This window comes from Cyprinus carpio, chromosome A4, assembly GCF_018340385.1.
Source record: "Cyprinus carpio isolate SPL01 chromosome A4, ASM1834038v1, whole genome shotgun sequence".
NCBI classification, from domain to species: domain Eukaryota; kingdom Metazoa; phylum Chordata; class Actinopteri; order Cypriniformes; family Cyprinidae; genus Cyprinus; species Cyprinus carpio.
The window spans coordinates 11,574,423-11,597,876 of record NC_056575.1 but is presented as its reverse complement, the minus strand read 5'-3'; the positions used below and the strand labels follow the sequence as shown (position 1 = coordinate 11,597,876).

Sequence of the window (23,454 nt, the reverse complement as noted above, 5' to 3'; positions counted from 1 at the left end):
ACTAATAGCTCTTCCAGCCCTGTTTGATCTAGGCATGATGTCTATCTATCCTTTCTGTCTGTTATGCAATGGTGATTCCACCTGTCTGCCATTCCCTCCACTTCCACCTTCTCCATCCTCTGCACCGGCTGTTCTGGCTCCTCTGTTCACCATAAAGTAATAGGAAGTAAGTCAGCCAGTCCTCAGGACTGTCTTGTATATCTGAACCAAAGGAGTGACCTCATTTCTGCTGTAAACATCTGTTCTGATGCTTTCAGTGCCATGTTGGGTTACAATTTATTTTAAAGTGTCCTTGTAACAGTGTAATTATACATTTAAGTACAGAGTAATATTAATGAACTACATGTACTTACTTTATGGTTAGGTTTAGGATTAGGGTTAGGCTTAGGGTTACTTGCATGTAATTATGCATAATTTATTGTTATTAAAATAGTAAGTACATGTAACGTGTAACAAGAAAACCTTAAAATAAAGTATTACCCCATGTTGTATGTATACAATATATTGCATATGTTAAATGGAATGACAATAACAAAACTATAAGAAATTCAGCAATCACACAAGCAAGAATGTTATTATACCGAATATCAGCATACACACACAATTTAGACACAATATAGCCAAGTTCTTTTGTCTATATTTTCTCTGCCAATGAAAAAGTTCCAAAGCAGGGTCAACTTTTGTGTATTTATGAGCAAATTACAATCAGATCAATCAAATCAAAGGACCAGAATTAACTTCTGTACAATATAAATTATTTCTGTTTTCTTATTCCTAATTTTCCTAAAAAATAAAGAAAAAAGAATGAATGAAGAAATGAATTCCATAAAGCACTCAGTAACTAAGATTGAATGAAAGTATAAGTAAAAGACAGAATGAGTGAATGAATTAATAAATCAATAAACAAAGGAATGACTGACAGTCAATCAATCAATCAAGACTGAATGAATGAATGAATCCAACTAATGTTAAATTGAGGACGTGAAGTAAAAATAGCCTTAACTTTCTGTAACTACTGAATTGACTGTGCAGGTTTATCTTTGAGCACAAAGGCACTCAACGGATAATGGTTATTAACAACTGCCAGATAAACGATGATGCTGCCTACTCAGTCACTGCAGGAGAAGAGAAGTGCACCACTGAACTGTTTGTGAAAGGTGCGTCTACCTTACCAGCCTATGATTTCAACCATAAAAAAGTGACAGAACTGATAAATACTGTTTTATAACAACTTTCCCGAACACTGCCTGCCAATGATTTGATCATGCACTCTCGGTCTCCTCTTATGCAGAATTGCCTGTGAACATAGTGAAAAAGCTGGAGCCTGTAAAAACCACAGTGAATGAGAGAATTGAACTGGAGTGTGAGGTGTCTGAGGAAGGAGCCAAAGTTAGATGGTTTGTGTGATAGAGATTTTAGGTGTTTAATACCCAATTTTGTGTTTGGCACGCAAAGCAAAATGACAAAAAAGCTTCATCTCTTTGCTGACTGCATGGTACAGGATGAAGAATGGGGTGGAGGTCCCCACAGGGGTGCGTTCACGGTACCGCGTGAAATCCGAGGGGACTAAACATTGGCTGATCATTGAAGATGCCACAAAGGATGACACTGGCACCTACTCCCTGATGGCCACCGGGGGCACCACTGAAGCTCACGTTCAAGTTGACTGTAAGATAATATTGTTTTAGAGAGAGTGATAATTGCCTTTAGGAACTTTCTAAAGCTATTTGAATCAAAAACATCTTCATTTCACTCCTTTCTCAATTTTTGTCTTTTTTTCCTTTGTTTCCTGTTACCTTGCTTGATTATCCAGTGAAGCCTTTGAAGATTTTAATGGATCTACAGAATGTGACAGTGTTGTTGGGGCAACCTCTTAAATTAAACTGTGAGATTTACCCTGGAAACATCCCGGGCCGCTGGTACAAGAACGGCCAGCTGGTCCAGCCTAGCGAACACATCAGCATTATGCACAGAGCCAAGTATGTTATTATATTAATAATAATTAATATACTTAATATAATACAATATAATATACTTAATAATATAATTACCTGAATTAATATTTTTGTTAATAAATTAATATTACGTTTAATATTATTGTTTCTCAAAAAAGTCTAAACTGTGAATATAAATTACAGAATTTCAATATATAGGTATAAACTCACAATTCTGAGTTTATATCTCAATGCTGTCTTTTCCACTAAATTCTGATCTTACATCTCACAATCCTGACTTTTTTTCCTGAATTCTGAGTTTATGTCTCACAATCCTGATTTTTTCTCCCCATGGAATTAAAATTTCTATTTGTTACTTTTTTATTTGTTACTTTTTTTTTTTCTATTCTGACTTTTTTCTACTTTTCTTCTCAGAATTGCATGTTTATATCTCGCAACTCAGAATTTAAATATATAAACTAAGAACTGCCAGAAAAATTGTTAGATAAAAAGATGCAATTACCTTTTTTTGTTATTGTTTTTTTATTCTGTGGTGGAAAGGGGTTTCCATTGATTTCTCTTTTTCATTTGTACTTTCTTTTCAACTTACAGGAATCACAACCTTGACATTGAGAGCACCACTATTCATGATGCCGGTGATTATACCTTTGTTCCTGAGGGATACACGCAGACGCTGTCTGCCAAAGTGCACATCATAGGTACAGCAACAATCCAAAAGTATCATATTTATTCTAATAATCTCTCTAAAAGAATGCCATTTGGATCAACTTTGCAGATCCACCCAGGGTGCATTTAGAGGCACTGAATGCCCAGGATAACACGGTGACCATTGTGGCTGGAAACAAACTCCGGCTGGAGATCCCTATTAGTGGAGAACCAGCACCCAGAGTCGTGTGGATGAAGGGAGAACGGGTGAGTTGAGCGGAGTATGAAAATATGAAGAATATCCAGAAACACCTGGATTAAACTGGGCTCATGGGTTGTTTCAGGTCATCCTTGATTCAGGAAGTCGGATGCGTGCAGAGACATTTGCAGACCACACCTGCCTCACTATTGATATCGCAGAAAGAGAAGATACCGGAAACTACAAGATCGTCCTTCAGAACGAAGCTGGAGAGGACACAGCTAGTGTAAAAATCAAAGTTGTAGGTAAGACACCTTCCTCAGAGGGAACATGTTTGTTTGGGTGACGGCATTGTAAATTGTATCATATTTTGTTTTATCTAGATATCCCAGATGCCCCTGAGGCTGCTCTGGTTACTGATGTGGGTGGAGATTGGTGCACTATGACATGGGAGCCGCCACGCTATGATGGTGGTTCCCCCATCCTTGGTAAATCAACTACTGTGCATAAAAACAGCATCATATTGGATATTTGGTTTTATTTCAAATGACATGATTGAAAAATCTCATTACACTACCATTACAAGTCTCATTACAAGTTAATTCAAGCCTCTGTTGATATATCACAGGATATTTCATTGAGCGAAAGAAGAAACAGAGCTCTCGCTGGATGAGGCTGAACTTCGACCTTTGCAAAGAGACCACCTTTGAGCCCAAAAAGATGATTGAAGGTGTGCCATATGAGGTGCGGGTCTTTGCGGTTAACGCTATCGGCGTCTCCAAACCCAGTGAGCCCTCCAAACCTTTCATTCCCCTGGGTGAGTACACGAGTGGCCCATCTGTATTATCAATGCTGTGGCATCCTGACAGGTAGTGTATCACCAAAGTGTAGGTTGCTTCACAAATCAAGTCCAGGCCGAGATCAAGCCACAGGTTTCTTTTTAATCATCACCTCAAAACTCCAGAACTTACAACAGAGAAAAACTCTTCCAGCTTCTCTTAACACACTGTGACAAAAGAAAATGCCAGTCACTTTGCTCCCAGCTCGGGACTCGGCGGCCAACTTGGTTTGTAGTCCCCATGCTGCTGCCAACTAGATGGCACATACCTTCCCTCTATGACACACCCTCTCACGATGCCACAATGGGATCTGTGTCTCTTCAAATCAGTTATGTAATGAGCACCGTCTCTGTTATGTAACACAACACACAGAATGATCATTTACGCATATCCCATTAAGCGAGTCAAAGACACTGCAGAGATGCCAGAGCTTTTCTGTTCCCTTTCGGGTTCTTATGTGACATACAGCAGGTGACATTGGGTGGAGCGGGGGGGGTTTGTGATAAGGGGGAGCAGTTGCGGTGCAATACAGTAGGGCATTGTTTTGATGCTTGCATTTAAATTTTGCTTTGCCTTTTTTTTTGCAACTCAAGTTAAATGTCACCTATAGTGACAGGTGTTGCTGTGCTTACACCAGCATCCAAAACATTTGGTCTATGACCTTCACAGGACAGGCCTCAGATTTAGAAGACAGAGAGTATGACTTTATAATGGCTGCCAATTCATCTGCGGATTATTATGTTATGAGATCAGACACAGTCTCTGCTTCAGTCAAAGCTTAGACATGAAGAGTTGCATGAGAATAGAAGAGTCTAATAAGAAACCCTTTTGAAATTCATAACATATCAGTGAGATATGAGAGATCCTCTCTCACATGTGTTTGTGTTTGAGGGTACACATGTGTGGCCATCATTTTATGGGTTCAAGAAATGGTTACCAAAATAAAAAAAAATAAAAAAAGTACATTGAAATATATATTTATTTTTATGGATTTGGAACAAATGATGGGAAAATGTTGGCTGTAAACATTCAATATGACTAATATATATAATGCCACAAATTATTACATAAAAATAAATATAGAAAAAATATAGAAAAAACTTAAGCATCTCAGGCTGAATTTGAGAAATATATATTGCAGTTATTTAAAAAAAATCAGAACAAATTTAGAACAAATTAAGCAAAGAATATTAACTGACAAGATCTAGACTTATTATAACATTTATCCTAAGTAAAACATGAACTTATAAGGTTGCATTTAAAAAATATTTTTACACTAGTTATTTTACAACAAATTTTGTTTTATGCTTAGGAAATGAACCCAAAATATAACTAAACATATTCAGCAACACTACTTATTACTTTCATTAAATACATTCAATAGCTGTGACCAGTGAACCAACAGTGCTGGTGGTGGATGACGTCACAGATACCACAGTGACCATGAAGTGGAGACCCCCAGACACCATCGGTGCCGCTGGACTTGATGGCTACCAAGTTGAATACTGCCTTGAAGGAAGTAAGACTAAAAACATACAGTATACGGCGTGCTTTGCATAAGTGGTTCTCCACTGGTGGGTGTTCATGCCATTTTGTGCTTTTGCATTTTATTTGACAGCTGACGAATGGATACTTGCTAATAAAGAGCTGACGGAAAAAACAAGGTACACTATAACCGGTCTGCCAGTGGAGGCCAAGATCTTAGTGCGTGTCAAGGCCATAAATGCTGCTGGGGCCAGTGCACCACGAACAATTCAACACTCCATCCTGGTCAAAGAGGTTATCGGTGAGAGCCTACTGCCACATTTCACTAGTTAATTCAAACTAATAGCATATATAAATTAGATTCATAATAATTTAGGGATATGAAGACATTTTAAGCTAGTTCTGGGTATAGAAATGCTCTCTTGTTTGTTTGGCAGAGCCTCCTAAGATTCGCATACCTCGACACTTAAAGCAGACATACATTCGAAAGGTTGGCGAAGTCGTCAACCTCGTCGTGCCATTTGTGGTGAGTCGAGAGATCATGATAACAAACCCCAAGCTTAATGAATTCCTCTCCTTTTGGTTACAAAAGAAAACTTCAAAATGCTTTTTGTCTTTTTAGGGTAAACCGAGGCCAAAAGTCAACTGGTTGAAAGAGGGCCAGCCGATTGACAAAACGGTCAGCATTCGCAACTCAGATTGTGACAGCATCATGTTCATCCGCAAGGCTGAGCGCAAGCATTCTGGGAAATATGAACTGAGCGTACAAGTGGAGAATCATATCGACACGGCCATGCTGGACATCCAGATAGTCGGTTAGTTAAGAAAAATGCTATTAATATATATAGTCAAATGTTTTGAAAGAAAAGTCTTCGTAAGTCTGTAAAATTAACAGTGCTGTTTTCATATAATTTATATAATATTGTAGTATTTATTAATATTTTGAATTAGCTTTTATTTTTTATATTTTCATTTTTTATTTTTATTTTAAGTTTTAGTAATTTTTATGTGCTTTTGTCATTTTTTGTAGTTTTTTTTTCTTTTTCTAAACTGTATTTTTATTTCATTTTTAGTCATTTTAATACTTCAAATTAAACTTATTTTAAATTAATTGTCAGTGTGGCATTTCTAATTTTCATTTATGTTTTAAGTTTAGGTTTAACATCTAATATTTATATAAATATTAATATTTATATCATTTATTTAAATCATGAAACTATTTTTAAGTTTTAGTTAACAATAATAGCACTGAATATTGCTATATGCTAAATGTATTGTGCTTTATTGCTAATAATGCTAAAATACAGATTATTAATAAGAAATATATTATATTTAAAATATAGTTCAGAGAAATATATGATGCAGAGCTAACCTAAGCCCACCATGTTCTCCATCGAAGCACCATTGAACATTTTCTTTTGCTGTCTTTCCCAGATCTTCCAGGCCCACCACAGGCTGTAAAGATCGAAGAGGTCTGGGGGAATAATGTAGCACTGGACTGGAGCCCTCCCAAAGACAACGGCAATGCACCCATAATAGGCTACACCATCCAGAAAGCTGATAAAAAGACAATGGTCTGAAGAAAACTTTTGGCTCTTCACTGTACTTCTATGATACTCATATTTAAAACTGATTTCAAAGATATATAATCTTTTCATGTTTTAGTTATTTTTTTTTCATTTTTTATATTGATTTCAAAGATAATATATATATATATATATATATATATATATATATATATTTGTAATATTTTAAGTTTTAAGAGGATAAAAAAATGAGCGTATATGTGTGTGTGTGTGTGTGCCACACAGGAGTGGTACACATGTATAGAGCACTACCATCGTACCTGCATTACAGTCTCAGATCTGGTGGTGGGTAACGAATATTACTTCAGGATCTACTCAGAGAACATGGTGGGCTTAAGTGAAAGCGCCACCGTCACTAAAAACAGTGCTCTGATCATGAAAGAAGGTAAGGCTCTACTCCACTCTACTCCTCAGTAAATTAACAGCTTATCTAAATCCTTTTCAATAGTGCAGTAAGTGTTTTTTTTTTTTTTTAAATGGAATACCACTTATAAAATGTCCGGATGTCTTGAGAATTGAGCTATGACAGCGAGGTAAACAGCAAATTAGAGTCTGTGCTTTTTAGCCAATCAGAAGACTTGCTGTCTTCCAACTTCAACCAATGGTGTAAATTTAGGGGAGGGACTACTTCAACAATCCTTCTAGTGGTGTTTTCAATAGTGGTGTTTAGAGCAGTTTTAATTAAAAATCTTAATCCTAAAAAATTAGCTTTTTAGCAGTAATTTAGGCCTGGCTGATGTAGAACTTTTTTTTTTTTTTTAATAACCTGAGAAATTGCAGGGGTATGTATAGCCTTTTTACCTGAGGGCTGATGAGCTAATTAATACTAATTTACTAATCAACATCCTGCTTGGTGTGTCTTTATATATTAAGTCAGGATTTTAATTGAAATGCATGTCCTTGGACATGGTGTAAAGAAGGGTTGTTCAGTCCTGCCCCTTGAGATGAAGGCTTTGTCCCAGTCTGAATACGGATAATACACACTAAAAGTATGTATGTTGCTGGTGATGGGGAAAGTACATTGTTTGAGTATTTGAAAGGACAGGAATATCTTGATCTCACAGGCCCTCTTGCTGCATACCACTTGTATGAAAGCCGCTAAATTACAGCCTTAAATCCTCACTTAACATAAAAAGTTCTCAAATTGTTTTGTACAACTTGGGCAAAGTGTGGTGGGGAATATTGGCTATTTTAGCACAAATGGACACTTCAGAATCCAACATAAATATTAGGACAGTTTTAACATACTATGATTTGGTACCAGTGTTGTTATTATTAAATAAAACTAAAACTATATAAAAAAATTGATTGAAATGAAGCAGAATTAAAATAAAGAAATTATTAAAAAAGAACACTAAAATTGAAATGAAAACTGAAAAATAAAAACTAATTCAAAACATTAATATAAACTATAATAGTTTATAAATAATGCTAAAATAACACTGGTTGGGAAACATGAACTCTAGTCTTATGTACTTGATTGAAAGTGTGACATGTTCCTGCAGAGTTTAGCATATGAAGTAATCAAGGCTAATCAAGGTTTGGGGTTTGAGCAGGATTGCGCACCCCTGATGTAAAGTCTGAGTTTTGACTCAAAGGAGCTTTACTGGAATGTTAAAGGTATGATCTGCAATTAGTAGTAGCTTCACAAATTTTATAATTCTGCTTGATATGTCTACATATACTCTCCTTATACTGTATGCTACAAACACTAAGATTTGTTTATTAGCCAAAATTACTGGAGTGACAATAACCAAGTGCAGATTATATCTTTAACAGACGGTGTGTGTGTCACGCTTTGCCAGTGCTGATGATAAATATTGTCTCTTCCTCATCACATAAGGGAAATTCCCCCATGATACAGCTCTCGGCTCGTATCATGCAAAGTCCCACTCTCCCTTCCCCTCTCACTCTTCCTCCTCCTCCTCCTCTTCCTCTCGCTCTTCCTCTCACTCTCAATCAGGCATGCAACTGAAAATCCCAGAGTATAATGACCGTGACTTCACCGAGCCGCCCACTTTCACTCAGCCACTTATCAACACCTTTGCCGTCGCTGGGTACAACGCCACCCTGAACTGTAGCGTGCGTGCCAATCCTCGGGTAAGTGCTGTACAGGACACTCAAATGTGTTCTTTTGCCATGTGTTTTGCCTGGCTCCTGCTCTGACAGGTAAGTCCATGTTGCATGTTTTACATATTTTATTCAAGCACACTTCAATTTAGATCACAAGACATGACAGCCCTGTTTACATCTCATCACTTGATAAAGCACAAAAAAGGAGAGAAAAATCAGCTTGTTGTAGCTAAATATAGCCTGTCTGAATTATAATTTTGCCAAAAATGACAGCTGAGGACCTGTATTGATTTATTAAATTGATTTTATGTAATTATTGAGATGTTTTATAATTTATATTGAGTGTTTTTTTTTTTTATATTGTTGTTTTTTGTTTGTTTATTTTACAACAAAGCTCAGTACTCAGTACAGGATTCTTTGAATCAGAAGTTCAAAAGAACAGCATTTATTTAAAATAGATTTTTTTTTTTTTTATATGGCATGAGTCTTTGTATGAATGGGTCTTTATCAGATTTTTCGATTGTTTATTTCCATTTAAGCCACATTTTAACTGCTAAGTTTAAAGCCCTCATTTTTAGCTCAACGTTGATTGACATTTGAGTTGAGTCTTTCACACACACGTTAGGATGTACTGTATGCGCTGGACCTCTGAATATAATTTGAGTAATCAGATCACAAAACATTTTGGACCTTGTTTAAATCTATATTTAGTGAGGTTCACTTAGATGTTAATACCAGATGTAAACAGGGTCCAAGAAAGTCAATCCTTGCTAAATGATTTGAAGCGCAGATAAAAGAGAATAAAAAGACGTATATTGAAAAAAAAAGATGCATGAATGTTAGTGAATCCATGAAAACCTATTGGCCCACACAAGGTTCTGATGCATATCGCTCTCTTTCTTTCAAGTTCTGAGAAAGTCTTTGATTCTGCTGGGCTCCAACCATGTGCCCATGGCTTTACACCTGTATTTAGCTCTGTGTGGCCTGACCTGTGAGTGTCTCAATGGGCTTAACAGCACCTGCTGGTTATAATCTTTGAGCACAGACATGCTGGATCATATTGTCTTTCTGTCATTCAATACTTTACTGTAACCAGCACATGTGAGAAGAGTAGCAGTTCTCACGCCACGTGTTTGATGGATTAATGTTGCTTTGGTTCCTCTTCACCAGTAATGTTGTCTGTTGTTTACCGTGTTCTCATACTATATTCCATTACTTCTCACAGCCTAAGGTACTCTGGATGAAAAACAAGATTACCATCATAGATGACCCACGTTACCGCATGTTCAGCAACCAGGGTGTGTGTACGCTTGAGATCCGCAAGCCCAGCCCGTTTGACGGGGGTGTTTACACCTGCAAGGCTGTCAATGACCTTGGAGAGGCTCATGTGGACTGCAAACTAGAAGTCAAAGGTTAGTCTTTGCATTAAAATGATCATCTAGCACAACCCAATCCTGTTCAAGGAGATCTACAGTACCTACCTGTGGAGTTCAGATCCAACCCTGATCAAAAGCACTTGTTTGTAATTATCAAGTGCATATGAGGATCATAATTAGCTGCTTCAGTTGTGTTGGATCTGGGTTGGAGTGGAACTTTTTAAGAAGGTAGATGGTCCAGGAACCCCTGATCTAGCACCTCAGATGTGGATACGGCATCTTAACATCACTCCTTTAAGAGTATATATGGCTAATACAGTTATAAGCTGCTTTAATACAGCATATTACACCTGATTTTTATTAAAGAGGAATAGCCTGTCAAGAGTTCCTTGCCAACCTATAGACTGTATTTACTGTTAACCAACCAATTAATACGCACAAGATTTCAGCACTTTGGTCCATCATTGTTACAATTCATTTTTTGTCTTTTAAACTGGTAATATGAGCATTCTCAATGTCTTCTGTGGATTTCCTGGGTATAGTGTGGAAGCCATAAGGTAAAAGATTCAATGCTCTTGAACTATTCCTTTCATTTATATTTATTCTTTGTATTATATTTGCATTCATATTCTGTATTATTGTTTTCATTCATATTCTGCACTTTTTATATTAGTACTGTGTGGCTTTTTGACATATTTCGTTTCCACAACAAACAAATCCTTTGTTATGGCAAGACTCTTTTCTTTTCTGCGGTAGACAACTATGCCAGCAGTGCATTTAAACAGTATAAATACTCAAATTGTTAGTTATTTACAATATTAAAAATATTATTACTAGGGCTCTCAATTAAAGTATTTAATCACTTTTACCATACAAAGGCTAAGGATGACTTAACATCGTTAAATGCTTCATCAGGGTTTGGTTTAATAAATCAGTTATTTATAAAAATATCTCTTAATCAGTTCCAATCATCTCAGTCATGTTCAATAAAGTAAGTGCCATTAATAATAAGATAAATAGATACATTTAGCCACATTTGAAGAGTGTGTGCAGCTGTGATCTCTCAACAAGATTTGACCATTTCAGTATGTTGTAACTCCATCATAACTAGCATAAACTGAAAATCTGCAACATCATGCAGCAAATCCGAAGCAATATCATCTCACACTGCCACTGGACCACACGTGCCATAGTGTAACAGATCGCAAAAACACAGTCACATTGCACATTATGAAAAATCCTGGACCTGATAAAATCTCTGATTACACGCCAATGTTTGCATATTGTATCATGTGCTGACATGTTTTCATACTCTGTCACACATTGCCATATTGCTGTGTTTCCCTCTTGGTAGACTGTGGTATGTCCTTTAACTCCTTCATGTTAAATCTGTAATGACTAAGTCAGCGATGTACCCTGAGGCACATATAACTCCCTCATGTAAACTTTGGGTTTAATCCGTATTTTCTTTTCTCCCCCAGTCATCACTCAGGAATAGTTACTGTGTTGTTCTCATTCAAGGTAAGCTTTCATATGGTTTCGGGCATATGAAGCTTATTTTTCATTCATTCTGCATCCCTTGGTTGCCAAAATCCTTCTCTTTGCTTGTGTGTAATATTCTAAAATTCAAGAATTATCAATGAATGAAGAATGTTTTACAGGATTCTACAAGAACTCCAAGAACCAGTTTAACTGGTTTATAAATATAGAATTTATACTATGCATGCTTTTGACAAAGTCAACCATTGGGGAATGTTACAATATTGCGCTATTCATTATGAAACATGCTAAATTACGTGTTACTTTTTCTCAACAGCATCTAACTGAGACTCTTTCTTCTCCTAAATGGAAGTGCTACGCTGTGCTTGTAGCCATTTTTACACTGGAAATATTACTTTATGATGTGCTGCTTTAAGTGTTTGTCCCCCCAACACAATTTGCATGCATTGACATATAGGCTATACCACAAAAGGACTTTTTGTTTTCATTTACCAGCACTATTTTGAAGTTTTAAAATCCTAAATCTTGGTGTAGGTGGGAAAAAAAGTGCTCTATTCACCGATGAAGTATGACACACTCCATACACCAACATCCAACATTCTCACACATATTACAACAAACAAAAATAATTGTGCACATTATATCCCTTTTCCTCCCATTATTGGGAAAGAGGAGAGATTTAAAATGTAAATGAACAAATAGAAAAGTAATGTGAATTAATTACTTGACAAAATAAATGTAACAAGTAACGTTACTTTACTCAGTTAAAGTCTGATTTTGCATATGCAAATGCAGTTGGAAAACTGACTTGGAAACCAGAGTGCAAATTTGCTGAAGTTAAAACCTAGTCATTTTAGACAGAAAAACTACAAAATGGGATGAGGTACCTCTTTCTCTTGAGACCAAACAGTCACATTCAAAACAAAGTCAAGACTAGCATCCCTGCTCAAGAAACACTCAATTCTGATATATTTTATTTCTGCAAATGCTTGTGAACATGTGCTTTGTATATTTACAACGGTGGTCATATTGCATAATGCAGTCTAATTTATTGCCCATTTAACAAACTGTCCATGCAGCTCAACATGCTACAGCAAGCAATGACGAGACACGTAATGATGAAATGTGTTATGAGCTTCTGTAAGAGCTTGCAGAGATGATTGTACTCACTGCCTCAACATTTGTGCTGCACCTGCCGAACACTGACAAATTCCTGTCCTGATTTCAATGTTGTCCTTCTCCTCTTTTCCACACTTTTTGTCTGTCTCTACCTCTTCTCTCTGTATATAGTGGCCTAAAAGGTTTTTGGACACTTCAGTCACACTTACAAGTTTGAATGTCTTTGTATTACAAAATAACAAACCAATCCTTGTTAAAAAAATAAATAAATAAATTAGTTTGCTTAATTGTATTGACTGCACTTGACCTGTACTTCAAATCTTAAAAGTATATATATACTTTTATATACTACTTGAAGATAATATAATAATGAAATAAAAGGCCACTTAACTGTACTTAAAGAGAGTACACTCTCATGACTGTGTTTCTTAACACAAGTACATTTTTAAACAGTGCACTTTGTAATTAAAAGTTTAACTTTAAAGTACATTTTTATTTTTAGCATTATGTTTTAATAATCTTATGTTGTGCTTTAAAGAAGTACATTTATTTTGATAACATACTAAAACACATGTAAAGTATTTGTAATGTTTTACTATAGTGTGTTATTCAATGTTACATTTAAATATAATATATTTTAAATTTACTAAATTGCAGCTTCATTATTACAAATGTGTAATATGTTACTATTTATTTTACTATTTCAAAGACATTCTAATTATGAAATTACATATAAAGATGTACTTTCGTCTACCAAAGTGAATAATAAAAAAAAAAACACAGTTAAGTTCAACTATTTGCATTTAATATACATTTTTATAATACATTTTAATTTAATCGTAAATAATATGTACTTAAAGTATGCTAAAGTGTTCTATTTTATGAAGGCAGTGACCTTCAAACACATTACATTTAGGCTTTTAACTTTTTTGTGTGTAATGTTTGTGAAAAGTTCTGCTTGAAAAGTGAGTGTTGTCTTTTTTAATGAGTGCTATTTTGTTATATAATGCAAAGACATTCCGATATTTTAAAATGTGGCTTACATGTCCAACAACTTTTGGCTGCTATATGTTATGTTTGATGCTTTCATTGTTTTCAGTGTCACCTCTCTGAATGTCTATCTTTCCCCTCTTTCAGGAGGTTTTACATTCTTTGAGCTGATGAAGCGAGGCGTTCCCTTACACCTCATTGATAAATACATGAACGAGTCTAAGACCTCTGAGAAGTCAGAGTCAGAGAAGAAGGGATCCAACTGAGGACTGACTCACCCAATGATTACCCAGAAATCCCTGTAACTACTACAAATAATGGCCCATGTGTCTAAACTTTGTCATGGTATGGTGTGTTCCGACATGGATCTATAGTTATAGCAACCTCTGCGTCTGTCACGGTGCGATCATGTAAAACTGTGTTTTAAGAAATGCCACTGAAACTCAAAAGCATGACTTCAGTGAACTGGATTGTAGCTTCAAAATATATCACAAATAGATATTTTATTGTGGAAAATCTAGAGCAGTCAGTTACAGATATTGTAATGTGGTTCATTTACGTTTTTCTGGGTTTGGGAGACAAGGTTGGTCCTAAATGAGCTCAAGTCTGGTTTTTGCTGTTTCTGTCTTTAATTTCTTTTCTTGTTTGAGTTTCCCTCTTAGTTTTCCAACCCCTTTCCTTTATTCTCTAAAGAATGTACTGAAATCCACTTAGATGTGCAATATCAATACTGTGCAACTATAAGACGAGATCTGAATGTTACAGAAAACGTCATGTTTGTCTGAGGATACTTGTAGTACATGCCAATGTTAATTTTAGCATGACAGTTAAATAAATGTCCCTGTATGAAAAGCAATGGATTCTTTTTTGTTTTAAAAGGTGTCTTGTTTTGATGCAGATAGTGAGATTTGGCAACACTGTTCTTTGGGTGCAAAAGATGTTATTAATCAATCTATATTTATGTTCAAATAATTTCTAAATATATTTTAATAAAAACTAAACCCTATCGTTTTGCAGCCTTGAAAGCACTGATATTTCCATTATAATATGTATACATATTGTTGGGAATTTTCAGTGTGAACACTCTAATTACACTATTCATACTATAAAATGGCTTAGAACATTTAAATAATTGAGACGCACCCAAGTCTTGTATAATAATATAATAAACATCTATAATACAATAAATAAGGACAGTATGGTTTGCCAATGTTCTGTCCGATAATGATCTGAAATGAATGAAATCACTCAAGCAGCGTACTGTTGCCATGGTTTGCCCCAGTAATCAGTGTTATATTCTTTTTAGTATTCATAATTTCAATTTACTTTTAGTTGTATATTTTCAATTTTAGTTTAAGTTGTAGAACATTTATGTGCTTTTGTCATTTGTATTAGGTTTTTAATGAATTATAGCTAAATAGAAAAAAAAAATAGTTTAAGTCTTTAAGTTTTTCCATTTAATATTTGTTTAAAAGATGATTTTTGTTTCATTTCACTTACTGAAAACGTTTTGTAATAGTTTTAACAAGACTTCTAGTAATGTAAAACAGAACATCAACATCAGGGGTCGTCTGCATAAACTGCTAAGACTAGTTTTCGTTTATATTAATAATTTATGTTTTGTTTTTTTTTCTATAATTGTAGTTTGTGTTTATTTTAATTTGCTAAAGTGTGGATTGTCACATTTTTGATAATAGTTATTTGGTAAAGTTTGGTGGGTATGTTTATGCAAATGGCCACAGGTCTTCCTGAAGCCCTGGTGGTCGGAAGCGGTACCGCAGTTGTTTAAATTTCCCGGCTGCGTCCTCTTCCGGACCGCAGTTTCCTGCGTCTCTCCGTTTATCTGTTCTCAACTACTAGGAGCGGAGGACACTGTCGGTTCCGCGCATTAAAAATGACTCACCACACGTAATCGCCGCATGCTAATGCCTTCTTCTAAGTGGACACCTGGGGATTTGGACCGAAATATTGCTGACCCTGCCAAAAGAGCGATCATAATGCCTCAGTGCGCGTGTCCGGAGCCGCTGTCAGCTGTCCAGCTCAAGCGCCTGGAGGAACACAAATACAGCGCGGCCGGTCGCTCTCTCTTCGAGCCGCCCTGCCAGGTATACTGGAACTGGCTGGTCCAGCAGATCCCGACGTGGGTCGCGCCGAACACGCTGACCATCACTGGACTCCTTATTAACATATTAACGACGATCATTCTCGTCTATTACAGTCCCACGGCCACGGAGGAGGTGAGTTCAGCTGTCACTCAAAGTCACAGCGTGACGTGTTTCGTTCTATTTATTTACATGCCCTGCTACGTCAGTTTTAAAAATAAACAATCAAATTTCGAACCTCACTGCTGTCGGTGGTGCTGAACAAAGACTGTAAACACCCTCAAGTAACGGTGCGAGCCTACATGTTTGTACATTTCTGGTATTGGTGTATTGATTCACTTTAAGACATTTATGCACTATGACGTTTTGAAAGCATTCTAAGCAGCTGCTTAATCAGATTTATTGACTGCAGACCCATGCAGATCACTATTTGTTATTTTAGCTGTTATAGCCTCTCTATTTGATTCATGGCTACACTGTGACCCCACAGTTTGTGTGTGGACATACACTGTGTCATATTTTCAGAATGACAGACTATAGTCCACTGACAAAGTCCAGGTGCCTGTGTTTATTGCTAAGCAGTTCTGGAGATTGCTGCTGAATGGACAACTTTAACCCACCTGTTGCCAGGCTGGGAACACAGGGGGCTAAGAGTGAACTTTGAGCCAGAGACGATCGAGTTGGTCAAGCAGCCATAGTAATATATAATATTATTATTACAAAATAATATTATAATTAAGCAACATTTGCATGAAGAGTGCTGCTGTATTGAAAAACAGCACAAGGTCATAGGTAATCACAACTGTGATGATATTCACTACTACAGCACGGTTACAAGGGCTTTTATCACCTCGACTTAAAAAAAAAGTCATTAATTAAATTAGAGGTTTGGAACAATTTTTTTTTTTCATAAGCCTAATAAGTAGTGTAATTATAGTTCTATTGTAGACATTAAGCTTTGCCGTCACTGGAATAAATTATATTTTATATAATTTATTAAAATATATTATTATATATTAAATATATTAAAATACAAACCTTTTATTTTATAATGAGATAATATTTCACAAAATAGCTTTTTTTTTTCTTTCAATCAGAACAATTTTTTTTTTTTTTTGTTTCTTATGCTCATCAAGGCTGCATTTATTTGATCAAAAATATAGGAAAAAATGTAATGTGAAATATTATTATGATGTAAAAAAAAATTTCTGTCTTAATACACATTAAAATGTCATTTATTCCTGTTATGAAATGGTTTTTTTTCATGATCATTACTCCAGTCTTCAGTGTCACATGATCCTTGAGAAATCATTCTAATATGCTGATTTATTATCAGTGCTGGAAACTGTTGGGCTGCTTAACTTTTTTTCAGGATTCTTTGATGAATGAAAAGTTAAAAAGAAGAGCATTTATTTAAAATAGCGATCTTTTCTAACAATATACACTACAGTTCAAAAGTTTGGGGTCAGTATATTTTTATTCTTTCTTTTTCTGAAAGAAACTAAAACTTTCATTCAGCAAGGATTTGTTAAATATTTTTTTAAGAAGTGATAGCAAAGATTTATATTGTTAGAAAAGATTTATATTTTATATATTTATACTGTACATTAATTCTACTGTCATTAATCTTGGAATGTAACTGCACAGGTCTGATATTAGATTGTGTCCTCTTCTCCTGACAGCAACCTGACAGATTTAGGAATCACAGTAACATACTTAACAGGGAAAATTATTACATACATTAAAGGCCTTCGGTAGTTTTTTGAATGAAAAATACTGAAGCGATAATTCAAGCACACAAGGGATATATTCTGTTTTGTGGATGTACAGTGAAACCAGATGGCCTGCTTGTAGTCTCTCTGGGAAATCGACCCAGTAGGCCATATGGACCTATGCCCATTATCAGACTATCACACACACACACACACACACACACACACACACACACACACATAAACACTCAAGCTGCCCTTGATATAAAAATTTGTAGCATACACTGTCTTCGCATTTTTCTTTATCTATAATTACGAGTCATTTTAAAACACTTATTGGATATTCAGGGTCAGAACTAAGAAGGCAACAATCTAGGGCAGGCAATTCCACCACACTCCTCTAAGGAATTAAATCATAATTTTAAATCATTTGTAGATACATTTTCCTTCCTTTCACATTATTTGATTATTCTCACTCTGCTTACATATCTTCGAATAATACGTATGGTATGGAAGTGCTTCTTTCCAAATTTGCCTCTCTAAAGCCAATGAAATTGTGGGAAAATAGCATTGATAACTGTATTTATTAAAGAAAAGGAGATAAAACAGCTCCTCTGTGTCCATGTTTGTGAACCTTGACAAGTTTTCCTTTCGGTCTCACACAAAATAATACAAACCAGCCATATCTACAGTTAGAGGTCAAAGTTTAGTCTAAGGTTTTGTTGTCTCTCTTGGCACAAAAGACCTGGAAGCTTGAGTAGTTGTATGTAAGAAACTGCAAACAAATCTCAAGAAAGAGCATTTAATATTGTAATGATTAATAATGATTACGCCTCATTTACGTTGAGCCCAGTCAAACAAGAAGAACTAGGTATTCAAAATGCTTTCTTACTGAGTTAGTCTTGATCAATGTCAGTGTTCTAGCCTTTATGTATTCTTTCATATCAACCCTTTTCAGGCTCCAGGTTGGGCCTTCTTTCTCAGCGCCTTAGGTCTCTTCATCTACCAATCACTGGACGCCATTGATGGTAAACAGGCCAGACGGACCAATAGCAGCTCGGCTCTTGGGGAGCTCTTTGACCATGGCTGCGATGCTGTTTCTACAGGTATAATCAGATAGACAACCTTTCACCATTTAGTTATGAGTATTTAGTAATGTTTTTGTTAAAGGGGTCATATGATGCAATTTCAATTTTTTCTTTCTCTTTGGAGTGTTACAAGCTCTTGGTGAATAAATAAGATCTGTAAAGTTGCAAAGACTAAAGTCTCAAATCCAAAGAGATATTCCTTATAAAAGTTAAGAGTCAACCACACACCCCTAAAACGGCTCATTCAAACACGCCCCCACATCTCCACATCACTGTGTGGGAATATTTGCATAACGCCGGCCAGATGTTCCCGCAAAGAAAGAAGGCGTTACTTTTATTCTCTCTGTTGCCACCGGCGCCATGTTTGTTGTTTCTCAGATCACAAATTCAGACATGGTTTTATGTTTATGCAGCACGATATGCAACGCGTAAAAAGACAGTATAAGTCATTATAATGAGTAATTATATCCCCACTGGATGCAACAACCGCACTTGTTTTTGTCTCGTCTATTGATGTCCGGATCGCGAACAAATCTTTCTATTTAACCGGATCTTCTTAGTGAACCGGTCGAAGCAGTTCAACAAATCGAACTGAATCGTTTGAAACGGTTCGCGTCTCCAGTACGCACTAATCCACAAATAACTTAAGTTATTCGGTTTATAAACATGCCTTACACTCCCTTTGATGCAAAATAAACCAATTTATTATTATTCAGTTACTCCTAACAGTACATTGACTGAACTGCTAAAAGAAAGTGATGATGGGATGTGGACGAGCAGAGCAGCTGGACTGAGTCTCGTCTTGCTGGCCTGGGAGACGGCATAGTATGTTAAGGGGCGTAACATTTCCGTCACACGCTAGAGGCATTCGGCCAATCACAACGCACTGGATAGCTGGCCAATCAGAGCACACCTCGCTTTATATGGAAAATAGTGTTTTTTGAACCTTAAACCACATAAACACATTGCATTACACCAAATACACAAAATAATGTTCTTTGTAGCAGCATCATATGACGCCTTTAAGCATCACTATTACTGCTTAACATCTATGGTTAGTGATCGGAACAAATGTCTTTTGTCTTGGCCCAGTGAGCAACCACCTAGCAACACCCACCATTTGTAATCTGTTAAATAAACAACTAGTTTTTATATATTGTTGTTTACAATAATCATATTTTTTTAATTGGACATTGGCTAATACTTTCATTGATTAGCAGTTATGCCATTTGTTGGTTATTATTACATACAGTATCACTCTAATTGGATTGCTCTCTTAGTGTTTGTTGCCGTGGGAACATGTATATCCTGTGGGATCGGAGTTTACCCTAACTGGATGTTTTTTTGCGGCTTCGTGGGCATGTTCATGTTTTTCTGTGCACACTGGCAGACATACGTATCCGGGACACTCCGCTTTGGATTGTGAGTGCATCCACAGCTTATTCGCCCTAATTTATTGAACATGTCTGTGTGGTGTTATTTTTTAACTGTACTGTATTTTTGAATGTTTTCTGCAGGGTTGACGTGACAGAAGTCCAAATTGCTATTATAATCATGTATCTGATGACAGCATTTGGAGGAGTGAGTCTTTGGGAGACTAAGGCACGTCATTTATCTTCTATATGAATTATTCACATCTCAAATAATAACTATGCATGCACTATATATATTAATAAAATAATAAAAAAATTATATAAGTAAATATAAATATATATCATATGTTTTATTAGTTTTAATTGACGTTTACTTATAATATTAACAATAATAAGAAGAATGATGATAATACATTTGTGACGATATCCATATTTTTATTGATATTATTGTTTTTTACATGTTTATTCACAATACTAACATAATAATAATACACTTAGGTAAATATAATATAAATGTAATATTATATATCACATCTTTTTATTAATAGTTTTGTTTTATTTGCATGTATATTCACATAGAAACATTCTAATATTAAATATGATAATATAATAACCTCAGTTGCGGTGTGACACTTCCAGTGTATACAGTGTCAGAAAATTATTTTAAAAGGGTTCAACAGACTTTGTACATTTTATTAAAAAAATGAAAAAAAATTCAAATCTTCCAAAACTGTGAATCATGACAGAGCCCCTTTCTGAGTGTGTTCTTTAAGTACACCTGTCTTTTGCTCTCTGCCTCCTCTTTGAGGACAAACAGACTGTGTAAAGGTAAATATAAGGTAAAAACTGCTACTATGGCTACCAGTCACCCATAGATATTGGCAAAAAAAAAAAAAAATGCAAATGTCAACACACTCATCAATCTTTTCTAACCTCTTCCCATTTTATAAAGCTTGCTTAAAGCTTCAGCTCCGCCCCTTCCCTGCTCCCCTGCTCACATGAGACACAAAATAACAGCTGTTCTCATATTAAAGCATTGCTTTTCTCATTCTTTCACCCAGGTGCCTGTTCTTGGTGTGAATTTGCAAACCTTTCCAATTCTCGGTATAATCGGTGGGTTTCTGTATTCAACTTATAACTACTTCTATGTCATCCTGAACGGTGGCGTGGGCAAGAATGGCTCAACTGTTGCAGTAAGTGCTCTCCAGCAGTGCATTCATCATAGAGGTCTTCAAAGTAGATTTCTTGATCTTAAAAGCATTGATTCCTATTGCAGTCTTTTTTTTTTCTCGGTATAGTTGTTCTTATAATAGCTCGGTTGCCAGATTTAATGCAAGGCAAAGATTTTATTTTTTTTTTTAAAGTGATGTCTTTAGGGTAAATAGACCACCTGTCTTCCCCAGGACACCAGTGTATTGTCTCCTGGTCTACACATCGGCCTCATCCTCTCTCTGGCCTTCATCATCTTTAAAAAGTCCTCCAGTCAGCTTTTCGAGCATCATCCTTGCCTCTACATCCTTACATTTGGCATGGTGATCGCCAAGATCGCGAATAAGCTGGTGGTTAGTGCTGCTGATGCCTTTATGACAAGTCAAAATTGTTATTCGGCCCATGAAATCATGAGCGTCATCATTTTCATAAACAGTCATCCAAAATGCATCAGATGTTTTCAGGTATGCTTTCTTTTACAGGTGGCCCACATGACCAAGAGTGAGCTTCATCTTCAAGACACAGCCTTCATTGGTCCTGGACTCCTTTTCCTAAATCAGTATTTCAACAGCTACATTGATGAACACATCGTGCTGTGGATCGCTATGGTGAGCCACAACCATTACTGGGTCAAACCGCTAGTGTGGCACCACTGCGCTTAGTGTTTTCAATGTTTTTAAATGCAATATCGGAGTCAGAACTAAACGAGTCTGTCTCTTCTCCATCCTGATGTTTAGGTGCTGTCCCTGGTGGATCTGCTGCGTTACTGCACAGGCCTGTGTCTGCAAATCGCCTCCCACCTGCGAATCCGGGTTTTCAGCATCACCCCACAGGGCCACGCCCACAGAGACTGACAATTTGCCCGGCGGGAGGAGGAAGCGGGATTTAAGGATGAAGACATTGTCCCGCTTCTCAAGCTAGAGCAGGAGAGCCCCACCAACCAAAACCACAACGGCCTTGACAGTGTGACCACCACAGACTAACAGAATTGAACATTTTGCCAGGTTTGACCAGACCAGCTCGCATTGGTTTTTTTTTTTAACCACACTACTGTACACTAGAATATATCACTGGATGAAAAGAAAGAGTTTAGAGAATGAAATGTCCAAATTCTGGCCTTGGGGGCCAGAGGGCAGCTTAGCCCTTAAGTTTTCTATTGCCTTGAAATGGTTCATTCTGTGCAGGAACACATTTGATATTATTATTGTTATTTTTTCAAAGGATAAAGAAGGAAATATTGGTGGGAAATCAAACGTTAATTGAATTTGAATTGGCCAAAAACTTTTAGCGTAGAATCATTTTCTAAATATTTTGAATCCAATCCATTTGGTCAAAGATAAAGATGAGCAAAAGAATCAAAAAATAATGGAGGAAATATTTTTATTTATTATTTTTCACAATAGATTTGTACGTTTTTTTGGGTTTGATCGTGTTTGTCAATTTTTAACAAAAAAAAGGGAAGCTACAACTGCAATTTGAGCATCAGTTGCTGTTTTTTAAAACTAAGTCCATTTTCGACATAGAAATAGCCATCATTTCATGTAGGCCCATTTTTATAGGTCTGATCTTGATAAATACAACAGAAGCAAGCATTACAAACATATTTCTTGGTTTTAAGGCCTGATATAGTCGCCAAACTGCCAAAAATAGTTTACGCCACAGAACCTTTTTTACCATGCAGAATTTTTACTGTTGTTAAAAAAGCAGCTATTTGTAGATTGTGACACTTTATAGAAGAAAATAAGCTCCAGAAAAGAAAACTGCCCAAACAGCCATTGTAGCTTGAAGTACAAGAAAACTTTTTGTGATTGTCCAGTGATTACAGTGTATGTATTTATTTAAATAATCTGACTGAATTTAGTGTGAAATTAATTCAAGCCTGTTTAAAACAAAAATAATAATTGAAAGAACTTAATTGTCAAGGATTGTGGCTAAGTGCTAAAAACAGACTCATCTCTCCACCCCACCCCCCCAGTCACCCAACTGGAGTTTGCTCAGACATCCTGGTTGTGTGTTTCACTTCCCAGAGCTTGAACTGGGGGTGTTGATCTTCTGTGACTGTTTTATCTCTGCCTGCTTAGAATCATCTCCTTCCAAAGGGCTAATAAAAACAATAAATTTTGTGTGATTTGAATATAGCACCGTCTAAATTCCAGTTCTTACGTGTTTTGGGGTCTTCATACATTTCCTCCTTCTGGAAGCA

General features: G+C 36.1%; 2 protein-coding genes across 2 annotated transcripts in view; both read left to right on the top strand.

Annotated features, from left to right (window-relative positions):
• The window catches only part of LOC122133976 (myosin-binding protein C, slow-type-like), a 34,211-nt gene extending 19,588 nt beyond the window's left edge, over positions 1-14,623 (top strand). Inside the window, exons 17-34 of the mRNA XM_042736536.1 lie at positions 1,033-1,157; positions 1,292-1,397; positions 1,502-1,668; positions 1,814-1,979; positions 2,547-2,653; positions 2,731-2,867; positions 2,945-3,104; positions 3,183-3,287; positions 3,428-3,616; positions 5,023-5,157; positions 5,257-5,424; positions 5,561-5,649; positions 5,746-5,938; positions 6,558-6,697; positions 6,935-7,094; positions 8,673-8,809; positions 10,008-10,194; positions 13,915-14,623. Of these exons, the coding sequence (XP_042592470.1) occupies positions 1,033-1,157; positions 1,292-1,397; positions 1,502-1,668; positions 1,814-1,979; positions 2,547-2,653; positions 2,731-2,867; positions 2,945-3,104; positions 3,183-3,287; positions 3,428-3,616; positions 5,023-5,157; positions 5,257-5,424; positions 5,561-5,649; positions 5,746-5,938; positions 6,558-6,697; positions 6,935-7,094; positions 8,673-8,809; positions 10,008-10,194; positions 13,915-14,033 (2,590 nt within the window). The 3' untranslated portion in view covers positions 14,034-14,623. The remainder of the gene's footprint in view (positions 1-1,032; positions 1,158-1,291; positions 1,398-1,501; positions 1,669-1,813; positions 1,980-2,546; positions 2,654-2,730; positions 2,868-2,944; positions 3,105-3,182; positions 3,288-3,427; positions 3,617-5,022; positions 5,158-5,256; positions 5,425-5,560; positions 5,650-5,745; positions 5,939-6,557; positions 6,698-6,934; positions 7,095-8,672; positions 8,810-10,007; positions 10,195-13,914) is intronic.
• Positions 14,624-15,583: 960 nt separating this feature from the next.
• LOC109052696 (myosin binding protein C1) lies at positions 15,584-23,389 on the top strand. The gene is made up of 8 exons (XM_019070115.2): positions 15,584-16,004; positions 18,540-18,687; positions 19,950-20,091; positions 20,187-20,271; positions 21,104-21,235; positions 21,446-21,604; positions 21,734-21,859; positions 21,989-23,389. Exons 1-8 carry the CDS (start codon positions 15,687-15,689, stop codon positions 22,103-22,105), a joined length of 1,227 nt encoding a protein of 408 aa, XP_018925660.2. The 5' UTR covers positions 15,584-15,686; the 3' UTR covers positions 22,106-23,389.
• The last annotated feature ends 65 nt before the right edge of the window (positions 23,390-23,454 follow it).

Coding starts and splice junctions, on each gene's coding strand:
- LOC109052696 (XM_019070115.2), top strand. CDS start 15,687: ATGCTAATGCCTTCTTCTAAGTGGACACCTGGGGATTTGGACCGAAAT. Junction 20,272..21,103: donor TGAGTCTTTGGGAGACTAAG/GCACGTCATTTA, acceptor TCTTTCACCCAG/GTGCCTGTTCTTGGTGTGAA. Junction 21,236..21,445: donor AGAATGGCTCAACTGTTGCA/GTAAGTGCTCTC, acceptor TGTCTTCCCCAG/GACACCAGTGTATTGTCTCC.